Consider the following 21,354-nt stretch of genomic DNA (forward strand, 5'->3'; position numbering starts at 1 on the left):
TAACCCTAACAAAACTCGTTCACACTTCTCTTCTAGTCTTCTAGGTTACAGCCGACATATTTCCAAATTGACTGAAATCAAATAGCAAGCTACGAGCCTACGATAGTGCGACGTGCGACGATCATCGACCAACAAGCAGCGGCGGACGGACGAACCGACCCTTTAATCGATCGACGGATACACAACGCACAAGAAAAAATCAAATTTCTTTCTCTTCGATCGACGCCACGCACAAGAAACAATCACAGGTAATCGATCGCATCTTTCTTTCTCTTCATTTTTTCTTGAAATTGATCATAGGTAATCGATTACAGCTTGTTTGTGGTAATTTGGATTCTTGAATCGATCATAGGTAATCTTTGTTTCTCTTTATCTTTCTTTCCCTATACTATTAATCTAATTTTGTGGTAATTTGGATTCTTGAAATTGATTTCTTATTTAGAATCTGTGAATAACATTTTGAACATTTAGAATCTGCGAACAATCATTTACAATCTAATTTTGTGATGATTTGAGCTTTTACATGTTTATGATTCTACCTAATAACATTTTGAACAATCATTTGACAGAAGAAACTACAAACATAAATGCATATCTACCACTATATTAAGCTGCCCTAAGAGGCCATTGGGATGATGCACAACATTTTATAGATCAAGAACCTGAAGCAGTCATAGCTCTTGTGCTCTTGAAACTGATTTTTGCTAATATTTTTTGCTAATTTGTGCTCTTGAAACTGATTTTTTATTTTCTTATTTAGAATTTGTGCTTATTTAAACTACTGAATCTGATTTGTGTGCTGTTGAAATTGTTGAATTCAAATAGTCAAAATCATGTTTAGAATCTGTTTAGAATTGTTGAATTTGATATTCCATTGGTTTTTTTTTTCAGGAAATATGACTTCAACCAGTCAAAATCATGCTCCAACTGCAAGTAGTCAAGATGTGGGAGGTTCGGGTTCTAATCTACAAAATACTGATTATGTGGATCAAAAAGATGGGACAAATATTAATGATACAGTTTTTGATGAAGATGGAGATGAAGTTGTTGGTTCGAAAAGGGCAACACGTTCACTGGCATGGCAACATTTTATAAAATTTAAATTGAATGGTGAAGTTAAAGCAAGATGTAAATATTGCTCTAAAGTATTGGGTGCAGATAGCAAGAATGGCACAAAACATTTACTTGCACATTATAAGCGTTGTATACACAAACCTTTTACAGATATTCGTCAATCTATCTTGGTGCAAGAAAAAAAGAAAGTAGATGGTACTACAACACATGTTTCAAATTATACATTTAATGTTGATACTTCTAGGAAGGATTTGGCTGAAATGATTATTGTGCATGAGTATCCACTTTCAATTGTAGAGCATCATGGATTTAGTAAGTTTGTGGGAGGTCTTCAATAAGTATTGGTCTGTAATTCATGGGATAATGGGAATGGTAGCGGTTTTAGATCCATGATACAAGTTAAAGTTTGTGGAGTTACTTTTGCCTGTGCTTTATGGAGAAGAAAAGGCAAAGATTGAATTTCAAATTTTGGAGGGGTTTGTCAAAACTTTGTTTCAAGAGTACGAGTAAAGTAATGATCCTAAAAAAAGGAAGAGTGAAGGTATTGTATTCTTCTTATTGTTTATATAATAAATAGAACATTATCTTAAATTATAAACATTTTTATACTAAACATTAGGTGTTTACGGTGGTTCGGTTCCCGGTTCATCTTCATTTGGTTCTAGTATCTCTTCCGGTCATCGTGTTGGATTCAAAAAGCTCTTATCGGATATTGCTTCTATTACTAGAGATGATGATGAATTAGGAGGTATGAGTGAGTTGGATAACTACTTGAAGGAGAAACTGTTGCCTAAAGACATGGAACTTGATTTTTTGGCGTGGTGGAAAACAAATGGGATTAAGTACTTGACACTACAAAGGATAGCTAAAGATATATTAGCTATTCCTATTTCCACTGTTGCCTCGGAATCAGCTTTCAACACTAGTGGAAGATTAGTAAGTCCTCATCGTAGTCGACTTCATCCAGAGACATTGGAGGCTTTAATGTGTGCTCAAAGTTGGTTGTTGAATGAAATTCGAGGTAGTATACTATTTTATATTAATTATATGAAATTGTGAATCTTTTTTGCATATTAATAATATTAATTTTATATAGCAACTTGTTCTGAAGAGACCGAGGCATATTGTCGTTTTGTTGAATTTGATTATGATGTGGAAGAGGTAAACGACACTTCTAAAAAGATTAATTTTATATAGTTTCCATGATTTGGTTTGATTTTGAGTTTGTTTAATATTTTGTAGGAAAACACTAAAGAAAGCGGGACAACAAGTTTGGATGATTTTGTTTGATTTTGAGTTTGTAACTTTGTTTTAATGTTAAGTGGTAATGTATTATTGTGATGAATCAGATTTTCATGTTGTGTACTTGGGTGTTTTGGTTGGTTGGTTGATGTTACAATATTAGACTATTAGTAATTTCTATTTGGTTAAATGATTTAAGAACTTATTTGGTATTTTAAGCCTATGCAACGTCTTAATTTATCATTATGTATTTATAGTTTTTCCTTCTTTTTTTCTGCCATATTTCGGGTTTTAGAGTCAGGTTTTTGGGTAATTATCGGGTTTCGGGTTTAGGGTCGGGTTCGAAAAAAGTTTCAGTCCCGACGGGGCGCCCCAATAAGAAACCCGTCGGGTATTGGGTCGGGTTCGGGTACATATTTAGAAATCTGTGACAACCCGATATTTCAATGTAATGACCTAAAAAGTCAAGTATCGTAACCACTTTTGATATAATGAAATTAACTTTTAAAATAAAATGTCCAAAAAGTCTCTAAATAATTACATACTATGTTTGAAGTCATTAAACCGTGATCGTACGTAAAAAGAACGCCCAAATCCGACTTCGTATATTGAAGTTATGATTTTTCCAAGTTCGACTTAGCGACAGACAGCTAAAAACTCGAAACAAAAATCGAACGACTTTTGGCTGGAATGACCTAAACGAGAATCGAAGGCCTTGACAATGGTATTTCAACGGTAAAAAGTCTGGCAAAAACAGACGTCAGATAAAGAAGTTATGAATTTCTAACGAAATTTTCTTACCGCGACCTTTTAAAAATAAATAATAAAAATAATTTCAGAATTTGCCGACGGAATCTAAACGAAAGTTGTAGAGCGTAGTCTCACTTTCGTGTGGATATAAAGAACGTCGAAAACGAAGTTCGTAAGAAGAATATATGAATTATTGAAGTTTATTAAATAATTAATATATAAATTTTATTAATAAACCTTGGTATTATCCGAAGGAGGAGTCATCAGGTCGGGCCGAGTTACGCCCAGCGTACTCGAGGCCTAGGCCTCGGATCGTCCACGTCGCGCCCTATGCGAAGCTAGGCCGTCCCATCCAGAGTCCGAAGCAGTCGAGGATGCGCTCATGTGTGACGCATGAGTACGCCCAGCGTACGGAGGCGGTTCCCAGCCCCTATAAAAGGGATACGAGGGTTCCGAAGAAAGGGCTCATTTCTCTCTCAACTTTCTTGCATTTTGCCTTGTTTTCCGTGCAAGTGATATCCCGAAGTCCCGGTTACCTTGCTCAAGTCCCGAAGGTCGTTTGTGCTCCCGAGATTCCCGAGAAAATCCGTTTTCTCGAGTCGAAATTTTTCTCGGTTTTCATCTCGCCTTTTCCGATCTTTCAAGTGAGTTCATACCCTTACAATCCACACTTTTTAATGTTTTATAAATACTTCTATATGCTTTAAGGGGGGGGGGGATACAAGTAAAACACACGGTTATTATCGTGTGTTATATAAAGATTCGTTATACACTTTTTATCAATGGAATCATATGTGATTTATAACTATTATAGGGAAACATTCGCATGCAAAATATATCATGATAACCTCATATCTTTTGTAATGAAAAATGTTGATATATATGTATAAATCAAACACTCTGCTTATACTGTATGTATAGGTGTCCATCTTAGACACTATAAAAATTTCACTTTTCATAACAAGTGAGCATTTTACTAAGGATTACTATGCAAACGAGACACATTTTTAGAAAACTATAATAGGTATAGTTTTACGAGAACATTACGAACTTTTACATACTAAAAACACTATTTCAAGAAGTTTACTTTCATATACAAGAACAAAAGAACATTTTCACATGTAAATCTGTTTTATACTAAGTTTTGTGAGACATCAACTTCACGTACGTTCGAGTACGCATTTCAAGTCCTATATTATATACCAGAATCCCTTGGAGGGGGAGCATGGTGTTTGTGTATAGATCTATACGGGCTTGACAACCCGCGCCCTGACTGTTAGCTACAGTCCACCATTTGGGGTGACAAACGTCAGAACATTCCAACGCCTGAAGAACGTTGTGTATAGGCATTTCTAGTCAATAGCATGGTTATAAAACTCACATGGAGTATTAAAAACACATTGATTTACGGGGCTTTTCAGACGTATTGGAAATTTTATATGTACATACATTTTCTAGAAACAAACATTGGTTTTAAATTTTAATAGAAGGCTACATTTATGCTAGTAGAAAATATAAGATTTTCTAGGAACAAACAAACAAAAACAAAACATTTCATTTCATACAAACATTGTCATTTAATACTTATGAAACTCACCAGCTTAAATGTTGATCTACTCTTTCAAAACTACTTGTATGTCCCAGGGATTCAGTAATTACAGGTAACAAACAGCTTTTGAAGAAGGGACGCTGCGGCGCCAGTTTAAATTCACATTTTGGCATCATATTGTAATTGGTTTTTGAACATGTACCTTTTAACAGTGTAAACTTTCAATTATATATATGATGGTTGTATTGCTTTCTTTACTATGTATTCATTTGTTACGTTACCACATGAAGTCATCCCCCCCCCCCGAACGTTTCCGCCGTTCCGGTTTGGGGGTGTGACAGATTGGTATCAAAGCAATGTTTATAGTGAACTAAGTATATCGAACCACATAAGATATACAAACTATAAAGGCTTAAGGGAATAATACTCTCTGACAAAACATTTTCTTTTTACACCTAAGCCGCGTTTCGTTTAATTTAAATTGTTAATTCATTTAAGTACAAATACATGCATACAAACAACTTATTTTCATGAGTATAGCTTTACAACAAGTATTTAGACAAGTTGGACACTACGATTAAGACTCGATGTATGTAATCAGATTTGGGACAAATATAGCGTGATCAACTATATTTGCCCGAGATCGGACCAATGTATATCGAGGAATGCTCGTAGTGAGCAACAAGTCAAAACTTACCAAAAACATCACAAGGATCAAACACAAGAATTTAAATGCTATAGGAGTATTTGCCACATAAAATAGCTTAACTTACATGTTTAGTCTTACATGTTCCAAACTTATTCAATTCTTATAACCCTATTCTCGTACAGTCAAATGGCTGGATTTCATCACCCCGGCGACCCCTACTATCCCAACCAAGGCAACGGGGGATGGATCGAAGAGGATCCCGAGGAGGACGAAGAACCCATAGAATTGGATGAAGATGATGACTCCGGTACCGATTCAGAGCCGGAAGTGATCAACCCACCACCCGCACAACCTCTCGTCTTCGTAAGGAACTTTCAAGGACCGACTCCCGTTTGGGGAAGTCACCTCCACCATTGGAGCCAACAATAAAATCTACGCCCTCCCTACGGCATGTGCCGAGACTTCTACGATGTCCGCGGCGGAAGTTCGGCTGATCGGGCACTCCCGGTAATGGTGGGCAAACTAGCCAATCAGTCCTACCAATCCGGAGTTCAAGCTAGCCGGATTCGGGAAGTCAACGTGGAAGTACAGGTTCACACTTCCGACATCCGTAGGCTGGACAGAGCTCAGGACAATGCCCAACTCCAAACCGAGGCATTCCAAGCGCAAATGATTGCAGCCTTCGCCGAATTGAGGGAACAACAAGCCGCCTTCGATAGGCGTCTAGTGGAATCGAAGAAATCGGATGCGGAGTCAAGCTCCAAGCTCAACCTACATCGCAAGTAGTGCTTGCCAAAATCTCAAATTTTGTTATAAGTTAGGACCTCGGCTAAAAGTTTTTAATTTTCTTAAACTGTGTAACCGGAGACCCTTATAGGGGTCAAATTTTCGTGATCGTTGTATCAACTATTATATTAATATAAGTGGCACTATTATTACTACGTTGAGTATTTCGTTCAATCCTTAAAATGTTATGGACAAACCATATGCTTGTTTCATATTTTCAGTCTTACAAATAACTTTCATTCTTCTATCTTTGAGACTCATACTATCATCTGTTGTTGAACTATAGCAATTTAGTTCATGAGACGCATTCATTTTCTATGCTATGGAATTCTTATCATTATCTTTTCAACCTATAGTTGAAGGATGCCTCCGCGTAGGAACCCGAGACGAAACAATGGTGGGGAAGCACCAATACCACCACCACCTCCACCTCCTCAATTTGATGCTGCCATGTTCCAAGCAGCAGTCACAGTAGCTGTGGCGGCTGCCATGTCACAACTCAATACCCCTGTTACTACTTGCTCGGGGATAGGCACGCTTCCTTCTAACCATGGCGAGAGTCATGGACAACCCCGAGAATGCACCTATAAAGACTTTACGAATGCCAAACCCCGGATGTTTAATGGGACAGGTGGTGTGATGATCTTGAGGCAGTGGATTGACAGGACAGAGTCAGTCTTTGAAATCTGCTCGTGTCCCGAGCACAGCAAAGTTAAGTTTGCCACCTTCACGCTTACTGATAGAGCTTTAACTTGGTGGAATGTCCACGTTAAGGTACTTACTCTGATAGTGGTGAATTCCATAAGCTGGGAAAGATTAAAAATCATGTTGATGAGAGAATACTGTCCACGAGGAGAGATTCAAAAACTCGAACACGAACTCTGGACTCTTGGAATGATTGGTACCGACATAGCAACTTATACCAACAGATTCTGCGATCTGGCAATCCTTTGCCCAGATATGATTGCTCCTGAGAGCAAGAAAATAGAGAGATACATTTGGGGACTGTCGCTCTAAATTCAGTCAAGTGTGTTAGCTTCAAAACCTGACACTTTTGAAAGTGCCAAGGAACTGGCACAATCTCTTGTTGATTACGGAAGTCATCAGAACTCAACAATTTATGCACCAGAACCACAAAAGGGAAACAACAACAACAATAACAGGAAGAGAGGATGGAATAAAGGGAAGGGTGGGTCTTCCCAAGAATCCGTGAAGAAACAACAACTGGTTTCAGTGAATGCTGCTACTGTACCTACTACCATTCCTACAAATCCCTACCCAACAAAGCCTTATGGGGTAACCTTCCAAAGTGCACCAAATGCACTTACCACCATCATGGACCTTGTCGGAAAATGCAGTGCTCCAACTGCAACAGAAAGGGACATACTGTCCGTTTCTACAAGGATCCTGCAAAGTCGATCACTCAAGTTCCCAACGCTGGTGTAGGCCAAGCTTGCTACGGTTGTGACGAGGTGGGCCTCTACAAGAGAAACTGCCCAAAGGCAGCAAATACCGGCGGGTTGGGATGAGTTTTGGCTATATGCCACAATGAAGCCGTAGCTGATCCGACAGTAGTTGCTGGTACGTTCCTTCTCGATAATTCATATGCATGCATACTATTCGATAGTGGAGCAGAGAGAAGCTTCGTGAGTCAAAACTTAATTCATTTACTTAAACATAAACCTAGCAAGTTAGAAAAATCATTTACTATAGAAATGGAAAACGGATTAACGGAAGACGCTAACTGCATATACATGGGCTGTACATTAACTTTAGACGGTCATTCTTTCCCAATCAACCTCATGCCGGTCCAAATTAAAAGTTTCGACGTCATAGTCGGCATGGATTGTTTAAGTCTTCTTCGCTCCGACATCATGTGCTTTGAGAAAGCAGTTCATCTTAACCTCCCTAACGACGAAACATTAGTGATTTTCGGTGACAAATCAAGTACAAACCTTCACATCATTTCGTGCATCCAAGCTCGAAAGTGTTTGCGGAAGGATTGTCAAGCATTTCTTGCACACATCGTTGATACGAGTCAGGAATTAAAAGACATCAAGAGCATTCCAAAAGTACGCGAATTTCCCGATATCTTTCCAGAAGAACTACCGGGATTACCACCACAACGCCAAGTCGAGTTCAGAATCGACTTAGTTCCAGGGGCTACCCCAGTAGCGAAATCGCTTTATCGCCTGGCACCAGCAGAGATGCAAGAACTTTCTAGTCAGCTTAACGAACTCTATCAAAAAGGATTCATTAGACCAAGTTTCTCACCTTGGGGAGCACCGGTCTTATTTGTAAAGAAGAAAGACGGATCGTTTCGTATGTGCATTGACTACAGAGAACTGAACAAACTTACTGTCAAAAATCGTTATCCTCTACCCCGCATTGACGACCTATTTGATCAACTTCAAGGAGAAAACTACTTCTCAAAGATAGATCTACAATCTGGATATCACCAATTACGAGTACTAGAGGAGGATATTCCTAAGACAGCCTTCTGAACCCGTTACGGACACTATGAATTTGTAGTGATGTCGTTTGGATTAACCAACGCACCAGCAGTATTCATGGACCTAATGAATAGGGTGTGCCGTCCTTACTTATATCAGTTCGTCATCGTCTTCATCGATGATATACTTATCTACTCCCGAAGTAAGGATGAGCATAGTCAGCACCTACGAAAAGTCTTAAAAACACTACGATCGGAAAAGCTCTATGCGAAGTTCTCTAAATGCGAATTTTGGATTCGAAGAGTCGAATTTTTGGTCCACGTTGTTATCGAAAAGGGGATACACGTGGACCCCTCAAAAATTAAGGCCATTGAGAACTGGTCGGCACCAAAGAGACCTACAGAGATTCGTCAATTTCTAGGTCTCGCTGGCTACTATCGCAGATTCATAAAGAACTTCTCTAGCATTGCGAAACCTCTTACTACATTAACCCAGAAAGGCGTGGCCTTTGACTGGGAAGCAAAACAAGAGAAGGTGTTCCAAACACTGAAACAGGCTTTGTGCACCGCGCCGATACTATCCCTCCCCGAAGGGACAGAAGATTTTGTAGTGTATTGCGATGCATCAAACCAAGGACTTGGTTGTGTTCTTATGCAAAGAGGGAAGGTTATTGCTTATGCCTCCCGTCAGCTTAAGACACATGAAGTGAACTATACAACACACGATCTTGAGTTAGGAGCAGTGATATTTGCTCTAAAGATCTGGAGACACTACATGCACGGAACAAAGAGTACTATTTTCACCGATCACAAGAGCCTTCAACACATTTTCGATCAGAAGGAGCTCAACATGCGACAACGACGATGGGTCGAGTTACTCAATGACTACGAATGTGAAATTCGTTATCATCCTGGCATGGCCAATGTGGTAGCTGACGCCCTCAGTCGACAAGAATACACTGGTCGGAGAGTCAAATCTCTGACTATGACTATCCATTCCCACTTATCCACCCAAATTAAGGAGGCTCAACTGGAAGCTTTGCAACCTGAAAATGTGGCGGGTGAATCCCTAAGAGGAATGGAAAAGAATCTAGAAATCAAGGGTGGCGAAGCATATTACCTCATGGACCGTATCTGGACACCGAAACATGGTGGTTTCAGAGATGTAGTTATGGCCGAAGCACACAACACGAGATATTCCGTTCACCCAGGTTCAGATAAAATGTATCTGGATCTTAAGAAACTGTACTGGTGGCCTAACATGAAAGCAGAAATTGCTACCTTCATAAGTAAATGCCTTACTTGCGCTAAGGTTAAGGTCGAGTATCAGAAACCGTCAGGATTACTACAACAGCCGAAGATATCGGAATGGAAATGGGAACGGATTACTATGGACTTCATAACCAAGTTGCCCAAGACGACGGGTGGGCTCGATACCATATGGGTCATCGTCGACAGACTGACCAAATCTGCGCATTTCCTACCAATCAAGGAGACTGACAAGATGGAAAGGCTTACAAGAACTTACATAAGGGAAATAGTGCGACTGCATGGTGTTCCAATATCCATTATCTCCGATAGAGATAGTAGATTCACTTCAAGGTTCTGGCAGTCACTACAAAGTTCCTTGGGGACTAGGCTAGACATGAGTACAGCCTACCATCCACAAACAGACGGGCAAAGTGAGAGAACGATACAAACTTTGGAAAATATGCTGATAGCCTATGTGATTGACTTTGGAAAGGCATGGGATATCCATTTACCCCTTGTCGAATTTTCATACAAAAATAGTTATCATACGAGCATAAAGGCTGCTCCATTTGAAGCCCTCTATGGCCGTAAGTGCAGGTCCCCTCTGTGTTGGACTGAAGTTGGAGACACCCAGTTAGCTAAAGGACGAGTTCCTGAAAGCACTCTCACCAGTCCGGAAATCATACGGGAAACGACAGAGAAGTCGTTCAAATTCGTGAACGGTTGAAAGCCTCTAGAGACCGACAGAAAAGCTACGCTGACCAAAGGAGGAAACCTTTGGAATTCCAGGTAGGAGACCGCGTTCTATTGAAGGTCTCACTGTGGAAGGGCTTAATACGCTTTGGAAAGCGTGGGAAACTAAATCCAAGATACGTAGGGCCTTTCGAGATTCTCGCCAGAATCGGCCCTGTAGCTTACAAGCTTAATCTACCAAGTGAACTTAGTAACATACATCCAACCTTCCATGTCTCGAACTTGAAAAAGTGTCTGTCCGATGAGACTCTTGTTATTCCACTTGACGAGATCGAGATCAACGAGAGCCTTAACTTTGTGAAAGAACCGGTAGAAATCATGGACCGAGAGGTCAAACAAACGAAACAAAGTCGCATACCCATCGTGAAGGTTCGCTAGAACGCCAAGCGAGGACCTGAATTCACATGGGAACGCGAAGATCAGATGAAACAAAAGTACCCTCATCTTTGTAACGACCCAATTTTCACGTCCAAAAATTTTGTTTTTAAAACATTACTTTAGAAAACATTAATAATTAAAACATTGCTTAATTAAACCATTTCACATCGAAAACCGAATTTGAAATCCATAACAGGTAAACAACCAAAATATCAAAGTATCAATCCCAGGGTAAACTCATAAATGCATAATCAAGGAGTGTGTGTGATGAGCCGCTACCGCGCCTGCTCCTTCCTCTTGGCTGAAGAGGTACCTGAAACAACAACGGAAAAACGTAAGCACAAAGCTTAGTGAGTTCCCCCATCGTACCACATACCATACAAACACATAACACACATACTGCCAGGCTATTCTGGGGTGCCTGACTACCCGGTACGGCCATTCTGGGGTGCCGACTACCCGTGCGACCATTCTAGGGTGCCGTCCTACCCGTGTCAAGACATTCTGGGGTGCTGACTACCCGTGTCAAGCTATTCTGGGGTGCTGACTACCCATCGGTCCTAACAACCGATCCTCGGGGACTATTTCACCCCCTACTGCTACTTACACATATATCGTACATAACATATTATCAGACATATCTGGGGTGTCTGGGCTACCCTTCGGTCCTAACAACTGAACTCGGGGACTGGTCCCCTCCTACTACCTCTATCGCATATAACATAACAAGCCAGCATGCAAACATATCATTACATACTGTCAGACATTTCTGGGGTGTCTGAACTACCCTTCGGTCCTAACAACCGATCTCTACTTCTATCACATATACATATCATGCTAGCATATAACATATCAGGTAGTAACAAACCTAAATGATATCACAAAGACAATCATCTAACATACGACTCCTACTGGTGGTCTGGCATTGTGGCCGTAGACCCACCGCTACTGGAAGGTAACTCACCTCAAAGTAGCTGCTGATCTGATCGAGAACTGACTACCTACTGATGCTGCTGCTCCGGAAATCCTCTGGCTGTAATTCCCACAACACACCCAATCAATCACTGATCACTGACCTTTGGGTAAAAATGACCATTTTACCCCCGATCATGTCCTAAGTCAAAGTCAGAGTCAACTTTCAATTGACCCAACTCGCCGAGTTGGCCCGCCAACTCACCGACTCCCTATCCAATCGACTGTCCTGGATCCCGACTCTACTTGTCGAGTTAGGCGTTGACTCGACGAGTTCTCCTTTCAGACTGATGATCAAGTCCTTCATCCTACTCGCCGAGTTGTATGAACAACTCGCCGAGTTCATCTTCATCCGATGAACATTATGCTGTGACTCGCCGATTTGTATGAACAACTCGCCGAGTTTGTTCTTGATCTAAGAAGATTGCCTTGAACTCGCCGAGTCAGGTCAATGACTCGCCGAGTTCCTTCATGGATGAGTTTGGCTTCCAACTCACTGAGTCACACCCCGTGACTCACTACTCCTACTCAAACAACGAAAAGGGGACAACTCGGAGACTCGCGAGCAGACTCGCCGAGTCAGATGAACGACTCGCCGAGTCGATACCATGCAATCACTATATACGCGATTTTGCTTGAATCCAGTCCATGCCTTTCATAGATCTGGGTTCCTAGAGCATGAATAACATGTAAAGTTTCCAAGTTTACGTGTAAATATTCCTCAATGAGAGTTTTAGGGTTCAAAATGCACCAAAAGGGGTAGATCTAGGGTCTTCATGCAATATGGGTCCATAAAGGCAACAGATCTGAGCTCCTGGAGCTCAACCATGCCTAGATCTAAAGGCCAAACAGCTTATTACGAACTATATTGCACATACAAGCTTGGGGATGGGCTCAAGAAGGACTTTAATGGAGTAATAAGCATAGAAACAGGGGGGAAACGAGTTATACCTCAAAGAAATCACTGAGAGAACACGAAGGTGCTTGGCCTCCTTCCCTTCCTCTTGATCTACTCCACTTCCTTCTCAAAATCTTCAAGAACACACACTAAAATGCCTCAATCTCACAAGAACAAAGGCTAGAACGTATGGAGAGCTTCTGAGGGTGAAGGGGGCTGGCTTGGGATGGAAATGAGGGCTTAAATAGGGTGCAAACCCCAGAAACTTAGGGTTTCATCAAACAGCGGTGACTCGCCGAGTCCAGGATATGGACTCGCCGAGTCTCCAACTTAAACGTGTCCCGGGTCCAGTCTCTACTCGGCGAGTCGATCCTATGACTTGCCGAGTCCAAGGCTAAAAAAATGGAAAATACTCAATTAAGATTTACGTACCAGGAACCAGGTGCTACAATATTTTTCTCTGATTCACTAGTATCTTTACTACTTTAAATTTCGGGAAGAAATTCCCTCTAACGGGGGGATGATGTGACAACCCGATATTTCAACTCTATGTAATGACCTAAAAAGTCAAGTATTGTAACCACTTTTGATATAATGAAATTAACTTCCAAAATAAAATGTCCAACAAGTCTCTAAATAATTACCTACTATGTTTGAAGTCATTAAACCATGATAGTACGTAAAAAGAACGCTCAAATCCAACTTCGTATATTGAAGTTATGATTTTTCCAAATTCGACTTAGCGACAGACAGCTAAAAAGTCGAAACAAAAATCGAACGACTTTTGGCTGGAATGACCTAAACGAGAATCGAATGCCTCGACAATGGTATTTCAACGGTAAAAAGTCTGGCAAAAACAGACGTCAGATAAAGAAGTTATGAATTTCTAACGAAATTTTCTTACCGCGACCTTTTAAAAATAAATAATAAAAATAATTTCAAAATTTGCCGACGGAATCTAAACGAAAGTTGTAGAGCGTAGTCTCACCTTCCCGTGGATATAAAGAACGTCGAAAACGGAGTTCGTATGAAGAAGATATGAATTATTGAAGTTTATTAAATAACTAATATATAAATTTTATTAATAAACCTTTGTATTATCCGAAGGAGGAGTCATCAGGTCGGGCCGAGTTACGCCCAGCGTACGCTCATACGCCCAGTGTACTCGAGGCCTAGGCCTCGGATCGTCCATGTCGCGCCCTATGCGAAGCTAGGCCGTCCCATCCGGAGTCCGAAGCAGTCGAGGATGCGCTCATGCGTGACGCACGAGTACTCCCAACGTACTCAAGTACGCCCAACGTACGGAGGCGGTTCCCAGCCCCTATAAAAGGGATACGAGGGTTCCGAAGAAATGGCTCATTTCTCTCTCAACTTTCTTGTGTTTTTCCTCGTTTTCCGTGCAAGTGATATCCCGAAGTCCCGGTTACCTTGCTCAAGTCCCGAAGGTCGTTTGTGCTCCCGAGATTCCCGAGAAAATCCGTTTTCTCGAGTCGAAATTTTGCTCGGTTTTCATCTCGCCTTTTCCGATCTTTCAAGTGAGTTCATACCCTTATAATCCACACTTTTTATTGTTTTATAAATACTTCTATATGCTTTAAGGGGGGAATACAAGTAAAACACACGATTATTATCGTGTGTTATATAAAGATTCATTATACACTTTTTATCAATGGAATCATATGTGATTTATAACTATTATAGGGAAACATTCGCATGCAAAATATATCATGATAACCTCATATCTTTTGTAATGAAAAATGTTGATATATATGTATAAATCAAACACTCTGCTTATACTGTATGTATAGGTGTCCATCTTAGACACTATAAAAATTTCACTTTTCATAACAAGTGAGCATTTTACTAAGGATTACTATGCAAATGAGACACATTTTTAGAAAACTATAATAGGTATAGTTTTACGAGAACATTACGAACTTTTACATACTAAAAACACTATTTCAAGAAGTTTACTTTCATATACAAGAACAAATGAACATTTTCACACGTAAATCTGTTTTATACTAAGTTTTGTGAGACATCAACTTCACGTACGTTCGAGTACGCATTTCAAGTCCTGTATTATATACCAGAATCCCTTGGAGGGGGAGCACGGTGTTTGTGTATAGATCTATACAGGCTTGACAACCCGCGCCCTGACTGTTAGCTACAGTCCACCATTTGGGGTGACAAACGTCAGAACATTCCAACGCCTGAAGAACGTTGTGTATAGGCATTTCTAGTCAATAACATGGTTATAAAACTCACATGGAGTATTAAAAACACATTGATTTACGGGGTTTTTCAGACGTATTGGAAATTTTATACGTACATACATTTTCTAGAAACAAACATTGGTCTTGAAAGTAGGCTACATTTATGCTAGTAGAAAATATAGGATTTTCTAGGAACAAACAAACAAGAACAAAACATTTCATTTAATACAAACATTGTCATTTAATACTGATGAAACTCACCAGCTTAAATGCTGATCTACTCTTTCAAAACTACTTGTATGTCCCAGGGATTCAGTAATTACAGGTAACAAACAACTTTTGAAGAAGGGACGCTGCGGCGCCAGTTTAAATTCATATTTTGGCATCATATTGTAATTGGTTTTTGAACATGTACCTTTTAACAATGTAAACTTTCAATTATATATATGATGGTTGTATTGCTTTCTTTACTATGTATTCATTTGTTACGTTACCACATGAAGTCATCCCCCCCCCCCCCGAACGTTTCCGCCGTTCCGGTTTGGGGGTGTGACAAAATCGGGTTCGGTTTTGGGAAACCATGCCCCGCCCCTTAGCCATTCCTAGTTATAAACATGTAGGTACATAACGAGTGCATAATCTCACCTACTCGTGGTTATAAAGAACATCGAAAACGAAGCTTGTATGCGAAAGATATGAGTTTCTAAAGTTCAGGGCACGAATTTCAACCTGTGTCAGAACTCACGACGTGAACATAGAGTTCACGACGTGAACTTAGTGATTGACACCTTCAGAGCTTGACAGATTGATGTCGCGACTACCCAACTGATGACGACCAAGTTCACGACGTGAAAAAGCCTGGTTCATGACGTGAATAGCGAAATTCAGCCCTATAAATAAAATCGAAGGCAGCCGGTTTTGGTTGCTAATTTCTCAACCTCTCTCCTACTTTTCTCATCATTAAGCCTACTTTTAACCCGCCAAAGTCCCGATATCATCCCCGACACCTGAAGCAAGTCCCAAAGCCTCGAAGATCCCGATTAAAAGAGTTTTCGAGCTGAAACTCTGCCCGCGTGAAGCCCGGTTTTTGAAGATATCCCGGTTTCATCGAAGAATATTACTTTATAAAGCTGTAGTGTTGTCCAATCATCGTCTTATTAGGTGAGTGCATAGTCCCTTTCATGAACCTGATTTTAATACAAGTATTGTTTGAATGTATTAAATATATGTTTTATGTGAGTTATTTGATGATGTCAGAATTAAGTGTTAAAGAACATACCTGATTGTTTATGATAACTTAGGTTAATGAGTAAACCTAAGGTTTGTTATAATGGTTATGGGGTAGTATCTCTTTATGAGTACAAGCGAGATATATACGGAGAATAGAACTTTAAAATATGTCATTGATCCGGAAGCATGGATTTGACATAGTTATTCGTCCCTAGTCCGAGAGTATGGATTGGACTTAGTTAATTGTCATTAATTCGGGAGTACGGATTAAGACTTAGTCAATTGTAATTAATCCGGGAGTAGGGATTAAGACATAGTCAGTTGTCCTTAGTCCGAGAGTACGGACAGGACATAGAATCTGTCAATAGTCCTGGAGTATGGATTTAGACATAGACCAATTGTCCCTTATTCGGGAGTATGGAATGGGCACAATCATGGACTCTAGAATATGGATTAGATCCGGGAGTAAGAGTTAAAATTTAATGTCCAAGGGTACGGATAGTATCCTTGAGAGGATTGACGGGGTGGGGTAAGAGTTGGCTATATATATATATATATATATATATATATATATATATATATATATATATATATATAGAAAATTTTATATTGTGTGAATTCTAAATTATATATATGTTATAACATTGTGGGATTAAATGTAACGTCCGTAGATCCGGGCTAGTCAATTTAGAGATAACAGGGGTCGCAAACAACTTTTTGACAAAAGATTATTTAGAATAAATAATCCTAACCAAGTTTTAGAATATGTCTCAAGGGTTATGTACATATAAAGGGCGCCGAAATCCGAGTTATAACGAAGAAGTTATGACCCGTCGAAGTTTAGCGACGGAACCGACATTACACCACGAAGACGTAAATAGTGAATTTATGATAAAGCGACTTTTAGCCTTAGTAATCTAAATGAAACTCATATAATATGTTAACCTGATAACGTCCATAAAAAGAACGCCCAAATCTGACTTCGTATGAGGAAGTTTTGATTTTTCGAAGTTTCAGCTTAGCGGTGTACAACCCGAAGTTCGAGTATTAGATTGAGCGGTTTTTAGCCGACACAACCGAAACGAGAATCGAAGATCTTGTTATTAGTAGTGTAACGATAAAAAGGCAGACGAAAATGGACATCGGATGAAGAAGTTATGAGATTTTAACGGACCAATCCTGTCCCGGCCTGTTAAAAATATAACTTTAAAAATAAAGTCAAAATTACCCGACGGAGTCTAAACGAAAGTTGTAGAGTACGTCTCCAGCTACACGTGGATATAAATAACGTCAAAAACGGAGTTTGTATGAACAAGTTAAAAATTATAATAGCATATTTGTGTATTAAAATAAAGTATAAATCATATATACGTACACATATATATACATATGTACATATCATTAGAAAGGTATCGGCGATGCGGTCATTATAAGACTAATGTTGAGTTCTTTCGACATTAGTTTAGTACAAATATCATTAAATCTATTTAAAATAGTATTATAAAGGGGCGTTTAGTTGTTTATATAACTAAAAGGTCATTAATTAATTATGGAGGGTAGTTTTTGAAAATTCAATTAGTATAAATAAGAGCCTTGGGCTCTCCTATTTCTTGCACCATTTTCTTGATTCAAGAGTGTTTCTCTTCTTATCCCCCGAGCATTTCGGTCCCTCGTGATTCGACTTATCTTTCTATAGTTTTAGTATAGTTAGGTGAGCGCTAAAGCGCCGGATGAATCTTTCTTAGAAAGATTCAGCGACGAAGTTCTGCCCCTGCAAAGCCCGACTCCTAGCTAAAACCTCCTTGTAAGTTTCATCGAAGGAAATTATTTTAAAGTAAACAAAGCACTGTCCGAGTACCGAGTCACCACCTTCTCAGGTGAGTGCATAGTTACTTTCATCTTACACATAGATATGAAGTATTTTATATAAATTACATGCTATGTGTGCATATTATCTGAATACTTGTTGTCTATGTTGGATGAACGATTTTATACATGTTTTGAATGATTTAAATTGTATATGTATTTTATATCTACGATAATGTTTGGGTAAAACATGGGTAGATATAATAGATGGAGTATGAGTTGGATGATGAGTTGAGAGGTGAAATAGACCGTGAGGTGAGGATGAGAAGTGGACGATGTGAGAAGCCTTTTCCCAAATGATGGCCCCGTCATTCAGCAGAGTATGGATGACAACCATGGACTATTCTAGACAGTCCAGTGAAACATTAGCAGGCTCGCAGCATGTAGGTGTTGTGAACGATGTGTTCACCCGGTGTACTCTAAACCTTGGCGACCATGCAGACTTGGTGCCTGAACCTTGGCGATCATGCTGACTTGATGCCTAAACCCTGGCGACTATGTAGACTTAGTGCCTGTTGTGTAAACCTTGGCGATCATGCAGACTTGATGCCTAACCCCTGGCGACTATGAAGACTTAGTGCATGTTGTGTAAACCGTGGCAACGATGGACTTCGTGACGATTCCTTAGGATGACCCTTAGGAATAAACGAATGAGGAATAGCTAATTCTTAGGGTAGATCCTTAAGAGTAAAGAAGATAATGGGGATGGGTAATTGGGTTGATTGTTTAATGTTTAAACATAATAATTATATTATTGTGGGCTGAAAACCCTATGCACTCACCAGGTTTCCCAACCTGACCCACTCAGTTTATTTGTATCACAAGTGTCGATATGAAGTTACATTACACTGAGAGATTTAAAAGAGATGTAGATCACTAGTGATAATGAATGTAAGTTCGGTTTATGCTTATGTTTCTTTATTGACAATGACATCCCATATGTTTTAAAATGAATAAAAATACTTTTCTTCGGAAATGCTTTGATAGCGTATTTATCATGTTTTACTGGGAACAAATTCTGCAACATTTTTATTAGAAGAGATACTCTGATTTTTATAAAGCATAAACAAAATCGGTCTTTTCTGGCCGAGAAAATGGGGATGTCACATTAAATCCCTATGTACTCACCAGGTTTTCCAAACCTAACCCATTCGATATTTTTGTATCACAGGTATCAATACAAAGACACATTACACTGAGAGATTAAAGAGATGTATATCATTAGTGTAGATGAATGTAAGTTCGGTTTTTGCTTATGTGTCTGTATTGACTAGGACATCCTAAATGTTTTAAAACGAATAAAATACATCTCTTCGGAGATGCTTGGATAAAGTATTTATCATGTTTTCTCGGAACAAATTCCGCAACAGTTTTCTTTAAAAAATTACTCTGATTTTATTTTAAAAAGCATAAACGAAATCGGTCTTTTCTGGACGTGAAATTTGGGGATGTCACACCACGTATGGTTTTTGAGCATAACATCATTCCTATGGTGTACATGCAACCCTCATGCTTTGGATCTAGGTTTTACTCAAGTTATACATGCAAACAATCTTCCAAAGCATAAACCCTAATCTAACATGTCTAAGAATGAAATTCATATGTAAATAAGGGTTTGGAATCTTACCTTACTTGTTTTTTAGCAATAACAAGAACAATCCACAAAGTCCTTGACTCTTGAAAACTTAGTGCCCCAAGTGTTGCACCTCTAATGGAGTCACAAACACCACTAGAAACAAGGAAGAACAAGAAAGAGAGGAGAGGCTTCAAAAATGTATAGGGTTCTTTCTAAAAGCATTGGCCCGATTTTGGTGGAGCCTTGCGGTTCCTTTTATAGTTGAGGATTCTAGGGTTATCAACCTGGAAACCCTAATTCCCTTGATTAGGCCCTAAGCAACATATGGACTCCCATAGGACAAGCCTTGGACGAAAACTTTATGGAATCTCATAGAGATTTCGTCCACCTTATACTAATAAGGTTCCATGAGCCGAAACTATAAATATTACTGATTTACATAATCAGTCCCCGTTAATTTAATCTGTCTCTTTTGATCACCAAACTAATTAAATAATATGATTTCTCAATTAATATATTATACTTATAATATATTAATAAATCATAATTAATCCACTTTCTCCATAATTCATCATATCAGTTGTTGTGGTGAAGGCAACCTAAAAGGACTATGCTCATAATCGGGTCAAGTACATACCAAAATAGTTATAGGGTTAGACACATTATCCAACAGTATCTTCGGGCATACAGTCATAAATGCAAAAAGATGGCATACTTGTTCGGAACATAAAGAGGTCGACACCTTTTTATCTCTACGATAAATAGATGATTTGATTCACTTTCAAGGTATGCAATATTCACTTCACTCAGAGAACGACCGGATTCCTATCGTTCACTTATCTTTCGAAGTATTCAATAAATTTATCATCAGAGTGTTGGCCTGGGATCCCCTACCAGTCATTAGCTTACGAGTTGTTTGTATCTTTCATGTCAATTGAAAGATCCGAGCGAACACCTCTAGAATAATCAATGGAAGACGGATCGGGTGGTGCATCAATGTCCTACGTTAAATTGAGAGATTATTTTACATTAATAAAAATATAAGTGATTAGGAAAATATTTACATCAAAATGTTTATTTATTTTTAAAATATTTCCTTATTATTTTGCAATTAAATTAGGGATATGACATTATTAACCATCAATGTGCATGGCATATAAAATAAAAGACTTTCATGAAAAATCTAACTAATTTTAGAGGACTGGGACTCCATGGCTGTAATGTTTAAGTTCAGTAATTTCAAAAAGAAATGCATAAACAGGGAAACATTAACAAACCATGAAACCCCCAAACATAATTTACTCCAGAAAGCATGAAAAATATAAATCAATTAAACCAAAACAAAAGTTACCAACCTAAAATTATGGAGCCCATTTTCTTTAATTTAAGACCATCTTCAAAATGGATTAATTTTATTTTCTCTTAATCTTCGCAAGCATCACCTACAACAAAAACAACTACGTTAGCAACCAATTTCGTTTTGTTTATTGCTAACGTAGTTGTTTTTTTTTCTCTATTAATTGTATCAGAGCTTTCAGCAATCTCGAATTATTTTTCTCTATTAATTGATTTTGTTCATCAATCAATTTCGTTTTCATTTCAATCTTCATCAATTCATCTTGTTCATCAATTGATTTTACTTCTTTTCTTCATTTTTTATTGCGTGATTGTTCACCAATCAATCTTGTGTTCCTCATTCTTTAATTACGAAT

General features: G+C 38.9%; 1 protein-coding gene across 2 annotated transcripts; it reads left to right on the forward strand.

The window, feature by feature from the left end:
- Positions 1–2,612, forward strand: LOC145068969 (zinc finger BED domain-containing protein DAYSLEEPER-like). Of its 2 annotated transcripts, none has more exons than XM_079015929.1 (5): positions 1–248; positions 892–1,615; positions 1,694–2,095; positions 2,171–2,235; positions 2,317–2,612. In XM_079015929.1, exons 3-5 carry the CDS (start codon positions 1,825–1,827, stop codon positions 2,362–2,364), a joined length of 384 nt encoding a protein of 127 aa, XP_078872055.1. In that variant the 5' UTR covers positions 1–248; positions 892–1,615; positions 1,694–1,824; the 3' UTR covers positions 2,365–2,612. The 2 variants fall into 2 exon arrangements, with proteins under 2 accessions (XP_078872055.1, XP_078872056.1); XM_079015930.1 differs by having other exon boundaries at positions 1,740–2,095.
- The last annotated feature ends 18,742 nt before the right edge of the window (positions 2,613–21,354 follow it).

The sequence above is a fragment of the Lactuca serriola genome, chromosome 8 (genome assembly GCF_051521515.1).
Source record: "Lactuca serriola cultivar US96UC23 chromosome 8, Lser_US96UC23_V15, whole genome shotgun sequence".
Taxonomy (NCBI): domain Eukaryota; kingdom Viridiplantae; phylum Streptophyta; class Magnoliopsida; order Asterales; family Asteraceae; genus Lactuca; species Lactuca serriola.

Excerpts from the sequence above, each read along its gene's own strand:
- LOC145068969 (XM_079015929.1), top strand. The coding sequence starts at position 1,825 with ATGAGTGAGTTGGATAACTACTTGAAGGAGAAACTGTTGCCTAAAGAC. Across the intron at positions 2,096-2,170 it reads GTTGTTGAATGAAATTCGAG|CAACTTGTTCTGAAGAGACC; the intron begins GTAGTATACTAT and ends AATTTTATATAG. Across the intron at positions 2,236-2,316 it reads TTGATTATGATGTGGAAGAG|GAAAACACTAAAGAAAGCGG; the intron begins GTAAACGACACT and ends AATATTTTGTAG.